At 46.7% G+C, this 17,417-nt stretch overlaps 1 protein-coding gene across 2 annotated transcripts in view; it reads right to left on the bottom strand.

Annotated features, from left to right (window-relative positions):
- Positions 1-5,209: 5,209 nt before the first annotated feature.
- Positions 5,210-17,417, bottom strand: part of Hexa (hexosaminidase subunit alpha) — a 28,046-nt gene continuing 15,838 nt past the window's right edge. Inside the window, exons 2-14 of one of the 2 annotated variants that reach the window (XM_027414890.2) lie at positions 16,959-17,051; positions 15,465-15,530; positions 14,391-14,437; positions 13,873-13,983; positions 12,866-12,967; positions 11,567-11,699; positions 9,940-10,120; positions 8,549-8,632; positions 8,222-8,294; positions 7,525-7,708; positions 7,079-7,169; positions 6,314-6,418; positions 5,210-5,452 (exon numbers count right to left, since the gene is read on the bottom strand). In XM_027414890.2, the coding sequence (XP_027270691.1) occupies positions 5,389-5,452; positions 6,314-6,418; positions 7,079-7,169; positions 7,525-7,708; positions 8,222-8,294; positions 8,549-8,632; positions 9,940-10,120; positions 11,567-11,699; positions 12,866-12,967; positions 13,873-13,983; positions 14,391-14,437; positions 15,465-15,530; positions 16,959-17,051 (1,334 nt within the window). In that variant the 3' untranslated portion in view covers positions 5,210-5,388. The remainder of the gene's footprint in view (positions 5,453-6,313; positions 6,419-7,078; positions 7,170-7,524; positions 7,709-8,221; positions 8,295-8,548; positions 8,633-9,939; positions 10,121-11,566; positions 11,700-12,865; positions 12,968-13,872; positions 13,984-14,390; positions 14,438-15,464; positions 15,531-16,958; positions 17,052-17,417) is intronic. The other variant, XM_035443745.1, reaches the window with a different exon arrangement.

Raw genomic sequence — 17,417 nt, 5'->3', positions numbered from 1 at the left:
CCCCAACTAAGAATCCAGGCAGTGTTGGAGAGGATGCCATTGATGCCCTTCCCCTATAATGAGATTGGTGTCTACCTTGGTTAGCATTCCTAGAGCCTTCATCCAGTAGCTGTTCGAAGCAGAAACAGGTACCCACAGCTAAGCACTGAACCATACTACTGGAATTCAGTTGTGGAGAGGGAGGAGGGATGAACAAAGGAGTCAAGACGGTGCTAGAGAAACCCGCAGAAACAGTTGACCTGACCTACTGACAGCATGGAGACCCTGATCATAAAGCTGGGGAGACAGCATTGGATCGAACCAGGCCCTCTGAATGTGGGTGCCAGCTAGGAGGCCAAGACAGTCTATGGGACCTCTAACAGTGGAGCCAGTGTTTATCCATAGAGCACAAATGGACTTTTGGAGCCCATTCCCTATGGAGGGATACTATTGCAGCCCAGACACAACAAGGAGAGCCTAGGCCCTCCCCCAAATGATATGATGGACTTTGAATGTCCCCTGTGGAGGGCTTCACTATCCCTGGGGAGCAGTTGTGGGATGGGTTGGGGGGGTTGGTGGAACTTGGGAGGATAGGAGTGTGAGGCAACGGGGGATGGATATGTAAATATGAGTAGTAATTAAATAATTTAAATTAAAAAAATTTAAAAAGTCATAGTGAATCATAATCTTTCTATGTCTGTCCCTATTATGGTTGTCAACTTGAAAGAATATAAACACACCCCTAAGACAAGCCTCTGGGTTGTACCTGTGAGTGAGTGTCTAGATTACCTCAGCTTCTGGGTACACCTTGATTAGGTTAACTGCATTGGCAAGACTTTAAATGTGGGTGTCAGCATTTTCTAGGCTGAAGCCCTGGGCCACAGAAAACAGAGAAAGCAATCTGAACACTAGCATTCATTCCTCTTAGCTTCCTCTTTGCAGATGCAATGTGGCCAGCTGCCTCAAGTTTCCACCAATGTGACTTTTCCACCACAGTGGACTGTAACCTTGAACTTGTGAGCCATAGTGTGCTTTTGTTTAATAACAGGAAAAGTGGGGAGGATAATATTAATAACTACATCAATAACAGGATGAAATGTTGTGGTGGGTGGGCTTCTCATACCCACTAGGTGAGCATTCTACCACTAAAAGTTACAACTTTAGCCCAACATCTATTGTTGAGCACTGAACACACAGCCCAGAAGTGACAAAGCTGAGTGTTCAAGAATCCTGACTTAGAGACCAGATAAACATCCGCAGTGTTTTCTGATTTTTCTCCATTCAAAGATCCTTTTTGATGACAGATTCAGGTAACTGACCTGCTCTCGTTCACACACTTTGCTATACACCAGCACAGTGGAAGAAGCTCCTTCCCCACCAGTGTGTCTGCCTGTTGTTAGTTCTGCCTCCTCTTTCACACCCTTCTGTGACTTCTAAGATCTCCCTTTGTACTATGCATATGCAATTTATTGACAGGATGGGTGTGGTGATGCATGTTTGCACTCCCAGCACTCAGGACATACAGGGACAATGGACAGGATTTCAAAGCCAGACATGGCTTCTCTGTGTAGCCCTGGCTGTCCTGAAACTCACTCTGTACATCAGGTTGGCCTCAAATTCAGAGATTTGCCTGCCTTGGCCTCCCAAGTGCTGGGATTAAAGGCTTGTGCCAGCACCGCCCAGCACTTTTTTTTTAAATTTTGAGCTGGGTGGTGGTGGCGAAAGCCTTTAATCAGAGCACTTGGGAGACAGAGGCAGGTGGATCTATGTGAGTTCAAGGTCAGCCTGACTTACAGAGTGAGTTCCAGGACAGGTTCCAAAGCTATATAGAGAAAACCTGTTTTAAAAAACAAAACCAAAAACAAAACAAAACAAAAAAACATCACAGTTAAGTATCAGACACTGCAAAGAAAATGTGATTTAAATTAAATTCTGGGAAGTAATTTTGGAGAAGGGAATGGGGTTGAAAAGAGTCATACCTAATGTTTCTTATGTTTTAATAATGCTTATTACCCTGTGTGTTGTTCATGTGTGCATGCATGCTCATAGGCCACAGAACTCACATGAAGTCAAGAGACAACTTGGCGGAGTCAGTTTTCTCTCTTTAAATCAACCTGTGTGTAAATCCTGGGGATTAAACTCAGATTCTCAGGCTTAGTGGCAAGCACCTTTTCTTTTTAAAGATATATAACCTGGGCTCCAGATGTAAGATATAGCTCAGTGGCAGAGAACTTACATAACATGTGCAAAGTCTTGGGTTCAGTTCCCAAGCATTACAGTAACAATAATGGATGCAGATGACTGCTGAGATGTTACAGTGCTCTGTGTTTATAGCAGTATAGAAAAATATGCCAGTTTTCATCTGTTCAGAGTTTATCTGTAAAGGTAAAATTTACTTAAAGCATCCAAATTCTGATTTTCAAAGTAACAACAAAAAACAAAACAAGATAAAAACAAGTGACACACACACACACACACTTGCTATGCCAGATAATCAGACCCTGAATCTAGACCATGTATCAGGTTAACCTCAAAAGATACTGATTAAAAACCCATAGCTGTAGATAGATTTCATAGGTGTTAGGAATATTAGATGGCATGTGTCTCATATTAATACAAAACACATCCTTTCCTTTCCCCTTTCCTTCTCAGTTATTGGCTTTCCTCACATTTCAGTGGTCTAGAAGTTTCTGGACACCACCACAGCATTCCCAGTGTGTGGTGGCACCTGTACCTCCAAGCCCTGGTATAACATCCCTACGATGACCCAATGAAGTGTACTTGAAGACATCGGGGACACCAGTTTACCAGAGTCCTGGAAGGTATATTACGAGGCACTCAGTCTCAACTCTTAATAAGGAAAGGGAGACCAAATGCTCTCCATTTACTCCTTTTTAATCTTCTGGGTCCTGTGCTACCTCCTTAGATTCAGAGTGGGAGGGCCAGTCCAGGATGACTGGTGCCAGGAAGACAATATGGGTACTTCTCTGCCCCCTGGTGGCGAATAAGAGCCCTAGCAAGCCCGATTCTGTACACTGCACACACTGGGTGCTGGCTGTGGACCTGTTTCTGGCCTCAGGGCAGTTTGAGGTCCGACAATCTTCAGGTAAATGCCCTCATGGTCACTGGACACAAGCAGCAACTGGGGAGGCTGGGAAAAGCGCGTCCTGCCTTGTCTTGACCAGGATAGAGTGATTTAAAAAAAAAAATGGTTTCTTCCTTCACTGACTTGCATAGTGCTTGTTCTTTTCCTTAACATTGGCCCAAACAGTAGGAACACCAAAGGTGTACCAGGAGAGGGCAGGGACATTTAAAGTCCATCAACTTTGTTTTTGTTGCTGGAGTTGTCAGGTGAAAGAGCCTGGGGGCTGGCAGCCCTAATAGGGCTCAGCAACCTGCCCTTGGCAGGCCAAACAGTGATAAGCAGAAAGATTTATTCAGTTCAACCAAGAGCCAGCCCTCAGCCTTATCCTTCTCCCAGCATGATACCATTGGAGGAAAACCAATTTGGGATGGATTGTCTCAGGAGGCTGATACCTGGTTTGGGGGTGGGATTGTGAGGGCGACACACCTTTAATCCCAGCACTCAGGAGGCAGAGGCAGGTGGATCTCTATAGCCAAGGCTACAGGGTGAGATTCTGTCTCAAAAAAAAAAAAAAGGGGTGTGTGTGTGTGTGGGGTGTTGGAGAGGTGGCTCAGATGTTAAGAGCACTTGCTGTTCTTGCAGAGGACCCACAGTGATTCACAAATTGTCCATCACTTCAGTCCAGAACACACAATTAAGAGGTGTGAGCAAAACTCATACACATAAAAGTCTATAAAACAAAGAACCAGAAAAAAGGCTGATATGTAAAGAAGGTATCAGGTGTCTACAATATTTTCATTCCTGCTTGTATCATTCCATTTTTGAAGAGTCTTTGTCAGGAAGCACCCCTCTGGTTTCTAGGTAAGGGAGGTAGAAAGCTCCTTTGGTGTAGTGAAGCCTTAGCTTATGGCTCTCCAGGTTAGAACCAGGCTTGGCTAGGTGGGACTGTGAAAATTCCCTAAGAATTTGCTCTAGCAAGAAGGCGGTCACTCCATTCCCATAGACATGGCATGACAGAGGGTCCCAAAGAACCTGACTGGAGGACTGAAGGGTAGCAGTTAAGGGCCAAGTTTGGCTTAGATTATCTCTTATCCCTGCCTTCCAAAAGCTTCCATCCAGCACACTGCAAGATGAGACACCTGGAACCTGCAGACCAGGCAAAGGGCTCTGCATCCAGCAGGGACAGCCTGATCCACAGCAAGACAATTCCTCCTGGAGAACACCAGATGACAAAGGTGAAAGAGCCTCCTCCAGGAACATGAACTTGCCCCCAGGGCTTTACTTTCCAAATTAGCTGTGTCATTCACTCCAAGATGCTTTGGGCTGAAAACCTGGAGGGAGGAGTGGGAAGCTGTCTGCATTACCTAGAATTTGCCCAGGGACCCCAGAAACAAGTCCTTAAAAATTAGTAACTTGGATCAGGTGCTGGTGTGGAACACTTTTAATCCCAGCACTTGGGAGGCAGAGGCAGGCTGATGGATCTCTGTGAGTTCGAAGCCAGCATGGTCTACAGTGAGTTTCAGGACAGTCTCCAAAGCAATACAGAGAAATCCTGTCTCGAAAAACAAAACAAAACAGAAAACCAAAACCAAAACCAAAACTTAATTAGTAACTTGCTGGGAGTAGTGGTGTGCCTGGTAATCTCAGTATTTGGGAGGCAGAAGGCTCAGAAGTTTCAAGGCCAATATATATACCAAGTTCAAGACTAGCCTGGCTTACATGAAGTTGTCTCAAAACCAAAAGAGAAAAGAAAAATGAAATACTTTATAGCAGTGCCTGAATCACAGTATTTGTCCAACAGTACATAAATAGTGGGTCAAGGAAATTACAGTAGCAAGAAACCTGAAGGAGAGCACAGCAGAGGTTTCTGGAGCCCTTGCCATTGCCTGGAACTCCTTTAAGCTCCCGTAGCATCTTCTTTCATACAGAACCCTTGAAAGTGACACAAAATGAAGTGACCTTTCTGAGGACAGTGTGGCAGTGGCTAAGCATAGCCTTTAACCTGCATGACAATCCTGGCACAGGTCCTGCGTCTAACCTACTGGGCCTGCTTAGCTCCATCACTTAGAAGCAGAAAGCTAGGCTGGCTGTCCCTGAGGGCCATTCATGTTCTTTTTTGCTCTTTACACAAGCAACCCAAGCTGATTAGAGAAAATGCCACATCACTCTTTATTGAACACCAGTGCCAGCACCAGCCTCCTCCTCTGTAGTCACAGGGGCACGTGGGCAAGGGGCTCTATCCCATGGCAGGGAGACAGTGGAAGCCTGGCCCCGTGACTGTTCTCTTAGGGCCAGCACCCTCCTGGGTGCTTGGTGCTGCTGGCTCAAGTCTGCTCAAATTCCTGCTCACAGTAGCCTACACTGATGGGCTGGGCCTGGACTCCTCTCCTGTAAGAAGACACAAAAAATGGCACGTGAGTACTTCCTCCTTGGACCAGTGCAACACCTTCTCCACAATAACCATGAGCCCCTTTCCCATGTCAGTGAGTCTCAAAATAATACTGTACCCAAATCATTTGAGGTTCCTCTAAATGAAGAACCTCTTTTTTTTTCTATCCTGAAGGTCTCTACTCCCCAGTACTCCATCCCTCCCCCCCAAAAAAACCAGAGTCATCTAAGAAAAGAGGTCAGAGCCTGAGGGGTATCTGATGCTCTTAGCTCACTCAGATGTCCACCCCTGCTTCTAATGTCTTCTAAGCACAGCAGCGGAGAAGGACTGAGCTGGGGATTAAACCCTGTCTTTATGTCTCAGACTCAAGTACTAAGAACTGACCTTTAGGGACCTCCAAGCACATCTCCATTATAATTCAAATAAACATGCTTAGACATAACAAAATGCCAGCTCAGAGTCACCCAGTGCCTAAGAGTTCATGATGTATGGCTCTCAGCCCAGAAGCCTCCTCTGCACTAGGCTGTGTTTTATGCTATCAAGACCAGTCAATAACTGAACCAAGGAAATGACTGCTTATACAGGCCCACAGTCAAGGGAGGTATAGGAATCCATCAGAGCATATCAGAGCTGACAGGTTCAATTCCTGTTTCCTACTGACCTTGGATAAAGTACTGAGGAGATCTGTGTGCCTAAAATGGGAACAAAATTTTCCCACCTAGTGGGCTGTGATACAAATTCAATGGAACAGAGCCTGTCAAGAACAGGGCTGGTACAATAAGCTTCCCAAAGTTACAGCTCTTACTCTTCTCTTCTCAGTTTGGGTTCTTGAGCCTCAGATCTGCCCCCAACCTGCTTACCTCAGCATCTCACAGCGGAAATGTGATAAACGTTTAAAGGCAAAGTCCATATTAGTTGTCAGGTTACTGCTCCACAGCCTCTCGGCAATAGCACCGGCTCTGGGCCTATGGGGAGGAGTGCAAAGCAGGTTGGCCCCATGCATCTTCCTTCCCAGACTAGCTCAGGGCCAAGATATGAATGACACCTTGTATAAGGCCAACAGCCAGGCAGGGGCTCTCAGGTAGTTCCAAGGCTCAGCTCCACCCTCATTAGCATCCAGACTGTGTTCCCAAGTGCCTCCTCTCCCAAACACATAGGAATAAGGGTAAGCCTTAGAAGCACAGACGGAGCCGGGCATTGGTGGCACAGGCCTTTAGTCCCAGCACTCGGGAGGCAGAGGCAGGCAGATCTCTGTAAGTTTGAGGCCAGCCTGGTCTACAGAGTGAGTGCCAGGATAGGCTCCAAAGCTACACAGGGAAATCCTGTCTCAAAATCTGGGGAGGCTGCTGAGGAAAAGACCTTACTCTTCCAGTACTAGATCCCAAGCAAGTGCCCTTGTGTGCTTTATGGTACTTGAAGTGGAGACAGTGGCCATCCTCCCGCACACCTCATGCATAAGCACGCACACAGAAGACATGAGCCTCCAATGCAGAGTGGCATCATCTCAGTGCTCCTCCCTCTGCTCTCAGGCTGAAGGGGGTGAAATGGGAGGCAGAAGCCCAGCCCTCAAGCCTGACCTCTTCATCCTCTACCTTACCATCCTGGCCTGACCCCAAAATCCTTACCAGAGCCTGGGGACCAGGTTTGTGCTGTCCACATACTCTCCCCACATACAGGCCTCCCCTCCAATGACCAGACCCTTCTGTTCAGAGGTACCTGAGGAAAAACAACAGAGCATGGGCAGGGGTAAGGGGATGGGGAGTGGAGGAGTATCACTTTCAACCACCCTTCCAGTGTGGCCTACTCAGACAGGCCATTTCATTTCTTAAATTGTCATGTGTTGCCCTGTCTCTTTCTTTTTTTAAAAAAAAATATTTTTATGTTATATGAATTGGTGTTTTGTCTTCTGTGTGAGGATGTTGGATCCCCTGGAACTAGAGTCACAGACAGTTGTGAGCTGCCATATGGGTGCTGGGAATTGAACCTGGGTGTTCTTAACCTCTGAGCCATCTCTCTCCACCCTGCATCTCAGCCCAGACTCTGGTCAATCAAGAGAGTATCCTGCTCTCACCATGAAATGCCAGGGGCTCCACTTTGTACATGTCCTTCCAGTCAGGGCCATATGTTACTCGGTTCAGGTACCAGGGAGCTGAGAGCAGGGCCCGGAAGCCAGCCTTAGTGATCTCTTCCATCTCCTTCATGTAATCTACTGGTATCTCTTCCCGCCATACCTGTATGATTGTGTCTGGACGAACCTGTCATGAAAGGTAAAAGGGCAGTCATGATATGGAGCTCAGAAAAGTCTTGAGGTTCATTTTTAATCAAGACACCCAGGCCAAGGGTAGTGTGCTCCTTGTTTCCGAAGCAGCAAAAGATGCTTCTGTGACTCCACCACTCATCTCACACACACCCTCAACAGAGTCAAGGTGCTCCCTACTCTGGCAGAGCTCACTGATGCTCCCCTCCCAGCCCCACTGCAGCTTCCCTGTCTACATGGAAGTAATAATTACTTGATGAGAGCTGAGGGAGTAGCAGTGGACTCAGGTCTATGACTCAGGAAGAAAACAGCACATAAAGCCTCAGGCATCCCAAACAGCCACAATTAGATAACAGGTCACACCACTGTAGCTCTTCCAGAGAGTTGAAGAGCAATGGCACCCAGTTCTCTGACCAGTAAAGCCAATTCCCCACCAGGACTGGTCTCTACAGAGGTCGGGGAGGGCCAGGGAGATGGAGACAGGGGCGCCTCTTCTCTGCCCCTGGCTCACCTTTACTTTATTATCAAACACTTCCTGCCACACCACATAGCCCTTGTCATAATCAGAGACGATGTCCAGCAGCCTGGAGAGGAGAGGGACATCAGCAAAGAGTCACTCAGCTGTGAGTGCCAGCCCTCCAGGTGCCAGGGCCTATCCCTGACTGGGTGTTCCCTATTCTGGCACTACCATCTGACCACTTTAAACGTGAATGGATAGGAGATGGGGACCTTTGGGGGCAGGGAGTGGTGACACAGGGACTGACTCTGGTACAGAAGGCAGAGACCATCCCCCACCGGAGGTGACTCCTAATGTGCCCCACTCCTCTTCCTTCCTCACGTCTGGATGTAGAAGGATTCTAGCTGCTTGAAGTCACTAAAGCCTTTTTTCTTCATGAAGGCCTCGATATTGGGGTTGGATCTCCTGAGTAGCAAACAGGAAAAAAAAAAAGATGATTAATTCTTTCATCACCCTGAAATTTGTGACAATGTACAGATCAGTCACCTGGCCTCCTGCAACTGTCCCTTTCACCTAAAATACTGAAACCACCAGAGACAGCAGAAGTCCTCCAGTGAAGGTATGGCCACACAAAGCTGTAATGAACCAGACACAGGCTGAGAAAGAAAGAAGCCTACGCTTGAAGAGTCTGAAGTGCAAGCTGGCAGGGAGAGTGCAGCTTCATCTACACCAGGAGCTGTGGCATGCTAGACATGGCTTCCTTCTCTGCTGTTCTAACTGGACCCCAAGCCTACGACTGTGACCTCCTGCAGATCCCTCACTCTACAGTTCCTGTGTTTTGCTTCCAGGTTCTTCTCATTATGTGCCCCAAAGACAAGCTATTTTCTCAGGCCCAACTCTAGGGACTACTTTGCAGAAGCTCCCTGGCCTCTTATGAAATCTGTAGATCTGAGAGTTTAGACTTTATGAGTTAACATTAATTAGGCCTTGTCACTTACTAATTTTGAATTCTGTAATAGATTCACCTTTTAAGATTAAAACTTTTTATTTATGAATATATGTATGTGCATGCATGAGTACAGGGTCCCACAGAAGCCCTATCCCTTGGATCTAGTTAGATATTTGTGAGCTGCCCAGTGTGGGTGCTGGAATCTGAACCCCCGTCCTCTGACAGTGCTCTCTAGGATGTACTAGACTCCCTTTAAAAAGGTATTTATTTGACATTCCTGCTGCAGTCTCCCCTCCCTCCTCTTCTGCCAGTCCCTTCCCTTCACTCCCTCTCCGTTCCCACCCCCCAATCCACTCATCCTCCGATTCTGCTTAGGAAAGGGCGGGTCTCCCATGGCATATCAAGTTGCAGTAAGTGCTCTGTCTGCATGCATGCCTTTATGCCAGGATATGCATCAGATCCTGCTAGAGATGGTTGCTGGGAATTGAACTCAAGACCTCTGGAGCAGCAGCCAGCGCTCTTAACCGCTGAGCCATCTCTCCAGCCACTCTACTAGCCTCCTGATTAGACTATTTTAAGCCTTTGTAAGTAGGAATTTCTTTTCTCTATCCCCCATTTTTCCAAGACAGGATATGAGTATATCCATAAAAATCTCAAAGATGTGTGAGAGAGGTGGAAGAAGGCTTCATGCAACACCCTTGCTAGTCACACAGGGCTTCCTCAGTAGACAGTTCCTAGGTAGTGGCAGTAGGCTCATAGTGCTGACCTCTATTCTCCAAGTAACCCACCCTCAGGCTGGTGTATGAAGTCCAAAGGCTCATACCAGCAGGTGAAGTCAACTTCATCTCCTCCCAGGTGAAGATAAAAGTCGGGGAAGACAGAGCTGATTTCCAAGAAGAATGTGCTCATGAAGTCATAGGTACTGTTGAGGCTGGGATTCACTGGTCCAAAGGTGCCAGAGGGACGAGAGCCAGAGTAGCAAGGAGTTAATAACCCAGGAACACCTAAGTTAACAGAGAAGCCATACAAGTGTCACAAATACACAGATAACCATATATACTCCTCCACATGAACTACTCATGCTATAGAGTAGATGACTGTGTTCATTCACACATGTAGCACCCAGTACTCACAGTAACAACCTGTTTAGTTGCACTCAGATAAATACAAATATATCTGCCATCAGAGACGGAGGCTGGGTTAGAGGCACATAACTACTGATGTTCATACACTCTTGACCTGATACATGTCTTCTAGCATAAACCACCCACTTCCTCAAGGCTGCTGTTTTCAAGTGGCCTTTCAGACACAAAGCAGGGGAATGGCTCAGACACATAATGACAATTCCTCCACTCTAGCTCCTGCTACCCAGTTCCACATTTCCAGAGGGGTGTTTCTGGCTTAGAGCTTCCTGCCTGTGGCTGAGGTCAGGCAGCAGCTTTTTTCAATCTTCCCCATGGCTTCATTTGGGGTCTCACTCTAGGTTCATGGTTACAGAAGCGAGTGAGTGAGCAGCAAGAGTTACAAAGTAACAATGACCTCTGGAGGCCAGCCCCAACTTCCTTTTCTGTTTTTTGAGACAGTGTTTTTCTGTGCAGTCCTGTCTGTCCTGGAACTCACTTTGTAGACCACGTTGGCTTCAGATTTAGGGACCTGCCTGCCTCTGCCTCCCGAGTACTGGGATTAAAAGCGTGTGCCACCCTGTCCCCCAAAATTTCTTTCCTACAGATTCTATCCCCAGGTCAAACTCCTCAGTATCTACTCTAAAGTACAAGAAACCTACAGTAGTGTCTGGGAAACATCTTCCCCTTTGTTGAGGGGGTAGAAGCCAGGGCATCACTTATATGCCTCAGGCTAGAATGAACTTGAGATCCTCTTGCCTTTGTGGTTTCCCATATGTTGGGTGTACAGCTATATACCAATATATCTGGCCTCTCCACGCCCCTCCACTCTTTAAGATACATTTGTTTTATGTATATTAGTGTTTTGTCTGTATATGTTTCTGCACATCAGATCCTATAGAACTACTGTTACAGATGTTTAGTAGCTACCACATGGGTGCTGGGAATTGAACCCAGGACTTCTGGAAGAACAACCAGTTCTTTTAACTGTTGAGCCAGTATCTCTCCAGCCCCATCTGCTCATATTTTAATAGTAAAAGTGCCCTCCTCTGCACAAATTAAATACTTATCAGGAGCTTCCCCAGGCAGGAAGACTCTGGGGCCAAGAGACACCCTTGGAAAAGGCAAGGGTAGCAGGAACTAGGGTGTAGACTGTGCCACTAGACTCAGTTGGGCTACCCCCTTGCTTTGCCACTGGAAAAAACTTCCTTTGGGCAGCAGTTGATGAACAGTTTTCCAAGGGCCACGGCCAGGATACATGACATAAAAGAGTCAACATCCTGGAGATCCCCTCTGGGAAGACCCCTCCAACTGCAGCATTATTCTTACCTGGCCCCCAGGACAAAGTGTGTCCAGGAGTGTCAAATTCTGCCAGCACACGGATACCCCGAAGCCGTGCATATTCAATAACTTCCTTCACATCCTGTGCTGTATAGATGTGGGTGACAGGGTTATAGGACCCCTGAAAGACAGAAGATACCCTTCAGATTCTCATTCGCTGTGAACACTTGTCCATGGCCCATGTGTACTGGGGACTTTTTCAAGGATCATAATTTCTCAAAAATTAACACATCTACTGCTTTCTTTTGGAGTGTATGCACATGTACACATAGAAGCCCCAGGTAAACATTAGGTGTGTCCCAAATGAGCTTATTTTCTGAGGGTTTGACTAAGAATGCCCCCCACAGGGTCATAGATTTGAATGCTCAGTCACCAAGGAGTGGCACTATTGGGTGTGGCCTTGTTAGAGGAATTATGTCACTCAGGGTGGGCTTTGAGGTTTCAGAAGCTTAAGCTAGGCCCAGTGGCTCTCTCTGTTCCAGCTGCCTGTGGATGTGGATGTAGAACTCTCAATCTACTTCTCCAGCACTGTGAGTGCCTACACACTGCTATGCTTTCCATTATGATGATAATGGACTAAATCTCTAAGCTGTAAGCAAGCCCCAATCAAATGCTTTTCTTTATAAGAGTTGCCATGGTTGCTGGGTAGGAGTGGCACACGCCTTTAAACCCACCACTCCGGAGGCAGAGGAAGGTGGATCTCTGTGAGTTCAAGGCCAAACTGATCTACATAGCCAGTTACAGGATAGCCAGGGCAACATAGAGAAACCCTATCTTGAGAATGCCACGGTCATGGTGTCTCTTCACAGAAACAGAACACTAAGACAGAGTCAGTCACAGAATCTAAAACTCACCATTAAGCTCCAGGGATCTACCTATTTTGATCCCCCCCCCCCCCCGCCCCCGCCCCACACTCCATCTCTCCATTCTCCACCCTCACCCAGTGCTGGGGATCTAAACTCAGGTCCTCATGTTGCTCAGCAGATACTTTACTGACTTACCTATCTCCCTAGTGCCACATCTACTGTTTTATCTGAGCAGTATATGGTCAATGGGATAAACAAGAAGGAATTGTGCCATTTAATAGAATGTTTGTAAATAACAGCATCAAAAATCAAAACCAGGAGATATTATCTCCTAAAGGTTTCAAAACAAATTAATGTGTGGACTTGAACCCTTCCATGTGGTCCTGACATGGAAGCTGTTCTCCTTTCCCTTTGTTTGGTTAGTGTGAGAACCACTGCCCTTGTGAACCTGGAAGCTGTGTTTGGGTAAAGCAAATCATACCTTTCTGGTGAGCTCTGGGAAAGTGAAGCTCTCATATGGGAAGGAAGAGTCGTCCACCAGGTGCCAGTGGAACACGTTGAATTTATTGTACGCCATGACATCCTGGAGGTCAGAGCACAGATCATGAGCCCCAAACTGGGGAGACTGCTCTATATGCAATAGCAAACTCACCCTTCCTATGCTCCACAGATGCACTTATAGGGACTCTAAGTAAGATCTTCCTGTAAGGGAGCATGTTACAGGGCCCACTGACACTTCCTTTCTTCCAGATGAATTCTGAGAGGAGAGCTGCAGCCACTGCAGAATCCTCTTGTCTTTCAAAATTCCCCTTATATCTCAGAGCAACATTTCCTCCTGCCATCTTTTATCTGACTGGGAGGCCTGCTGGGAACTCAGCTGCCACATAATGTACTCCCAGAAGCCAACGCTGACACATGTAGCTCTCTTGGTCCCACCAAAGGGACAAAGAAAAAGGCAGCCACATGAGTTGCCTACACATCAAATTTAGGAGTGTTAGGAACTTCCCCAGCAAAGGCTTTAGGATCAACTTTCCAATAATACTGACTGAATTGAATTGCAGTCACCTCTGCCTGGCAAGAGAAACCAATCCTCCAAAACAGTATAAGCAGCATTGTAACCAAATCACCCTTACCCTGGAGTACACAGTCTTCTACACTTTTCCCAGGGGCTTACAGCAGTTACACATGGACAGCCCCGGCTAAAGATTTATTTATTTATTTATTTTATGTATGAGTGCTCTATCTGTATATACACTTTTATGCCAGAAGAGGGCATCAGATCCCACTATAGATGGTTGTGAGCCACCATGTAGTTGCTCGGAATCGAACTCAGGACCTTTGAAAGAGCAGCTAGTGCTCTTAACGGCTGAGTCATCTTTCCAGCCCTGGACATCCTTTCTTTTATTTAGGAATATGACATCTATTATCCCTTGCCCCACTACCTCAGAACTAATGCATGAAATGAAGGAGGCCTTAAGGCCTGGTTACCAGTGTGTCCAGGATGCTAGACAATGGCAGGTAATGACGAGATGTATCCAGCAATATGCCCCGGTGAGGGAAGCGGGGAAAGTCTTTAATCTTCGTCTTGTTGATAAAGAACTGTGTGGATCAAACACTGAATGCTTCAGGATTCAAAGGGAGCTTATCATGGGGAAAGAAGAATGAGAGAGACTCTTCCTAGACCCCCCAAAACCAATGTATGAATGTTCTCCAAAGTAACTAATCCTTCCATCCTTCCTACCAACCTCTCGGCACCAAAAACCACGAGTAACTGTCCCATGCCAACCAAACCCACACATCCCATAAAATACTCAATCTACACACTAGATTTTCCTGAAGCTAGCAGCTTTATTTTCTTCAAAGCAATGTAGCATCGAGATAATGACTAAATGACCCAAGGGGAACCACATTACAGAATCTCCAAACAGATCTGGAGCCATCAGGACTCTATCTAAAGCAAGACAGGTAGATTTTGGAGGAAACCCCAGAGCCTTGTCCATACTCACTGTTCCCTCGGCTGATTTCCAAACGAGCTGACTGAAAGTCTCCAGACCTGTAGAGAAAGGGAGAGGCAGAGTGAAGACCCCAGGAATAAAAATGATGCATCCACTTAGAAGCGGGGACCCCAGTGTGCTGCTCTTCACATCTCCCAGTGAACTTGGAAGAAAGAATTACAACAATTCCAAGAAAGCTGGATCCATAACTGGGCCTCTTCTGAGGGGAAGATCCAGGGGCTGGAGGCTGAGGCATGGTATATGCCACTGCCCTTGAGAGTCTGCCTAGTCACTAACTCAGACTTGGAGTTTAGCAAGACCCAAGCACAGGTAGAATGAGTTCAGAGTATTACATGTTCTCAACAGCTTGGGCCCTACTTCTGGAAACTCAATAGAAATTCCACAAAACAAAACAAAACAAACCCCCAGATTTCAAAATAAAAGGCTCTATACGACCTCAGGGGTTAGGCAGAACCTGGTTTGATGCACATTAATTACTGTGTATTGTTTGGGCCTGTCCCCAATTGGAGTGGGATCTCAAATGTTCTATGCCTGAAGCCTTGTCCCTTTTGTTTGTTCGAGAAGAGGACAGAGTGTGGTTACTTTTTTTTTTTTTTCTCTCCAAAGAATACAGTTCAAGCAATGGAATAACAAAAATTCAAGAGTGTGCTAGCTTTGGCCTGCAAGAGCTGGTATTACAGGCATGAGCCACCATACCCAGGTTTTCTCCCCCCCAACTCCCTTAAAGAGATGACTGGTCTACCTATATTGTCTAGAAAGACCTTGAACTCCTGGGCTCAAATAATCTTCCTGCTTTAGCCCCCTGAATAGCTGGGACTATCAGCATGTACTACCAGCACTCCTGGGTTAGCTTTACTTCTTAAGGACTTTCCAATTGTGTACTGAGTGAGCAGAGTGAGCATCTGTGGCAGGGTCCCCTCCCCAGACACCCATCTCCCGTTGCCATGTGTGCTGCTGCACCAAGTGTTAATGCTATGCACAGCTGCAAGATGGGGAAAGACTCCAACTGCCCTCTTTGTTCCCTAAGTGGGTATTCACTTGTCACCCCCTTCTCCACCTTCTTACCTCTGAGTGCACCCCAGACAGTCTCAGACACAAGTAAACACTGGTCATCATTTATAGTTAGGGTGTCTGAAATGACAAAAGTGAGACTGTAGACCAGTCATTCTATATTAATCTTTGAATAAACAAGCAAGAAAGCAAGCAAACAAGACTGAGGATGGGTAAAATTTCTGCAATCACAAGGAACCTGAGTTTGGTTTGGATTTTCAGCATCCCTGTAAAAGCCAGACTCTGTGGCACACGTAACTGATGTGCTGGGGGTGGAGAGGTAGGGTGGGTACACGCAGATCCCAGGAGCTCATTAGTCAGCTAGTTTAGTGAAATGACAAGCTCCAGGCTCACGAGAGGCACTATTTTAGAAAACATTAGGTAGAGAGTGACAGAGGAAGACACCTGATACCAAGGTGTGGCTTTCATTTGCACACACACAAGTATACATATACCCACATGAACATGCTGCACACAACCACGTGAACAAACATACCTATTTCACACATACGAATGAATAAATAACAGCAACAAAACCCAGCAGGGTGGGCACTACACTGGTTCTGCAGGCCTAGCAGATTACTTGTGTTTAAACTAGGCAGGGTCCTCTGCAAAGCTCCACTCAGCTTGCTGGTTAGTTTCCCCACCAGAATCATGAGATTCTTCCTATCAGCTTTTAGATGAAAAGTATGACGTTGACTTAGTAAAGGGAGTTGGAAGGCCTGCAGAGTCCAGTTCAGGATGCAACACTGACAACCCCTTTGTAACCATCTTGCATTCATCCAAGAATCTGAGTAAGATTCAAAGACTCAGATGAACACATTGGAAACTTCCAAGTCCCAAATCTGTTGCTTAGGGAAGTGAGTCTCAGGACTAATGACTTAGCTTCACTGTAGTATAAATGGCTACAAATTTCCTCCCCCAGTGTAAGATTTCCTGAGAAAAACCAGCAAAGTGTCCACATTTCTCCCTGCCCTCCTTTTTTTTTTTCCCTTTTTCAAGATAGGGTTTCTCTGTGTAGCCTTGGCTATCCTGGTACTCTCTTTGTAGGCACACCCTGTTTCTGCCTCCTGAGTGCTGGCCTGGCTATGTGTCCACATTTCCTTCCTTCCTTCCTTCCTTCCTTCCTTCCTTCCTTCCCTTTCTTTTTCTCCTCCCTCTCTCCCTTCCTCCCTTTCTCTCCCCCACAACCCCCCCAACTCAACTCTGTAGACCAGGCTATCCTCAAACAGAGATCTGCTTGCCTCGGCCTCCCAGTGCTGGGAATAAAGGTGTGTGCAACCACCACCACCCAGCTATGTACACATTTGTTAATCAGTCCCCTGCTCCGTTCAGAAGGCAAGTGTCACATGGGACTCAGTGAAGAGTCTGTGTGACATTTTCTGTGGCTCTTGACACTTTTAAGTCCCAGTCCCTAAGGCCATTCGGCAGCAGCTTAGCCCAGGATAGCTGGAGGGACAGTCCCAGACAAGAACTTGATTTGAGGACAAGGAGCAGGGTGGTACTTACAATTTTCTACTGACTCCAAGTTAGGAAACTCGTTACATTCAGCTGTGATGACGGAGACAACCAAAACGTTCTTCCCCAATATTAGCTGTTTTCCTGTGAAGACAGATAAGCTCCGTGGGCTGACCTGCCCCCAGAAGCAGCAGGGTAACTCATAGCTTTCCACACAGATCCCTAGCTCTATCCCCCTGAAAGGGAAAGGAGGACAGGGCATTTACCCTTTGCACTGGCCCTGCCTTGTCACGCTCAGCCTCCCGTCTGCTTGTGTTCCCACTTCCCCAGCGACCTGCTCTGACCCTGTTTGAACAGGCTGGCAGCTATCCCTAACCACGTCTCTCCATTTCTAGCTTCTTCTTTTTCCCCAAGAACAATTCCAAGATCCCAATAATGGCTTCTCATGGAGAGACAGCTTCAGAGCACCTTGGTGTGTGGCACCTGCTGAGTGGCAGACTCTGACTGCTT

The sequence above is a fragment of the Cricetulus griseus genome, chromosome 4, assembly GCF_003668045.3.
Source record: "Cricetulus griseus strain 17A/GY chromosome 4, alternate assembly CriGri-PICRH-1.0, whole genome shotgun sequence".
NCBI classification, from domain to species: Eukaryota; Metazoa; Chordata; class Mammalia; order Rodentia; family Cricetidae; genus Cricetulus; species Cricetulus griseus.
Note: the sequence above shows the minus strand (reverse complement) of the source record. Positions and strands in the feature narration are given on the sequence as shown.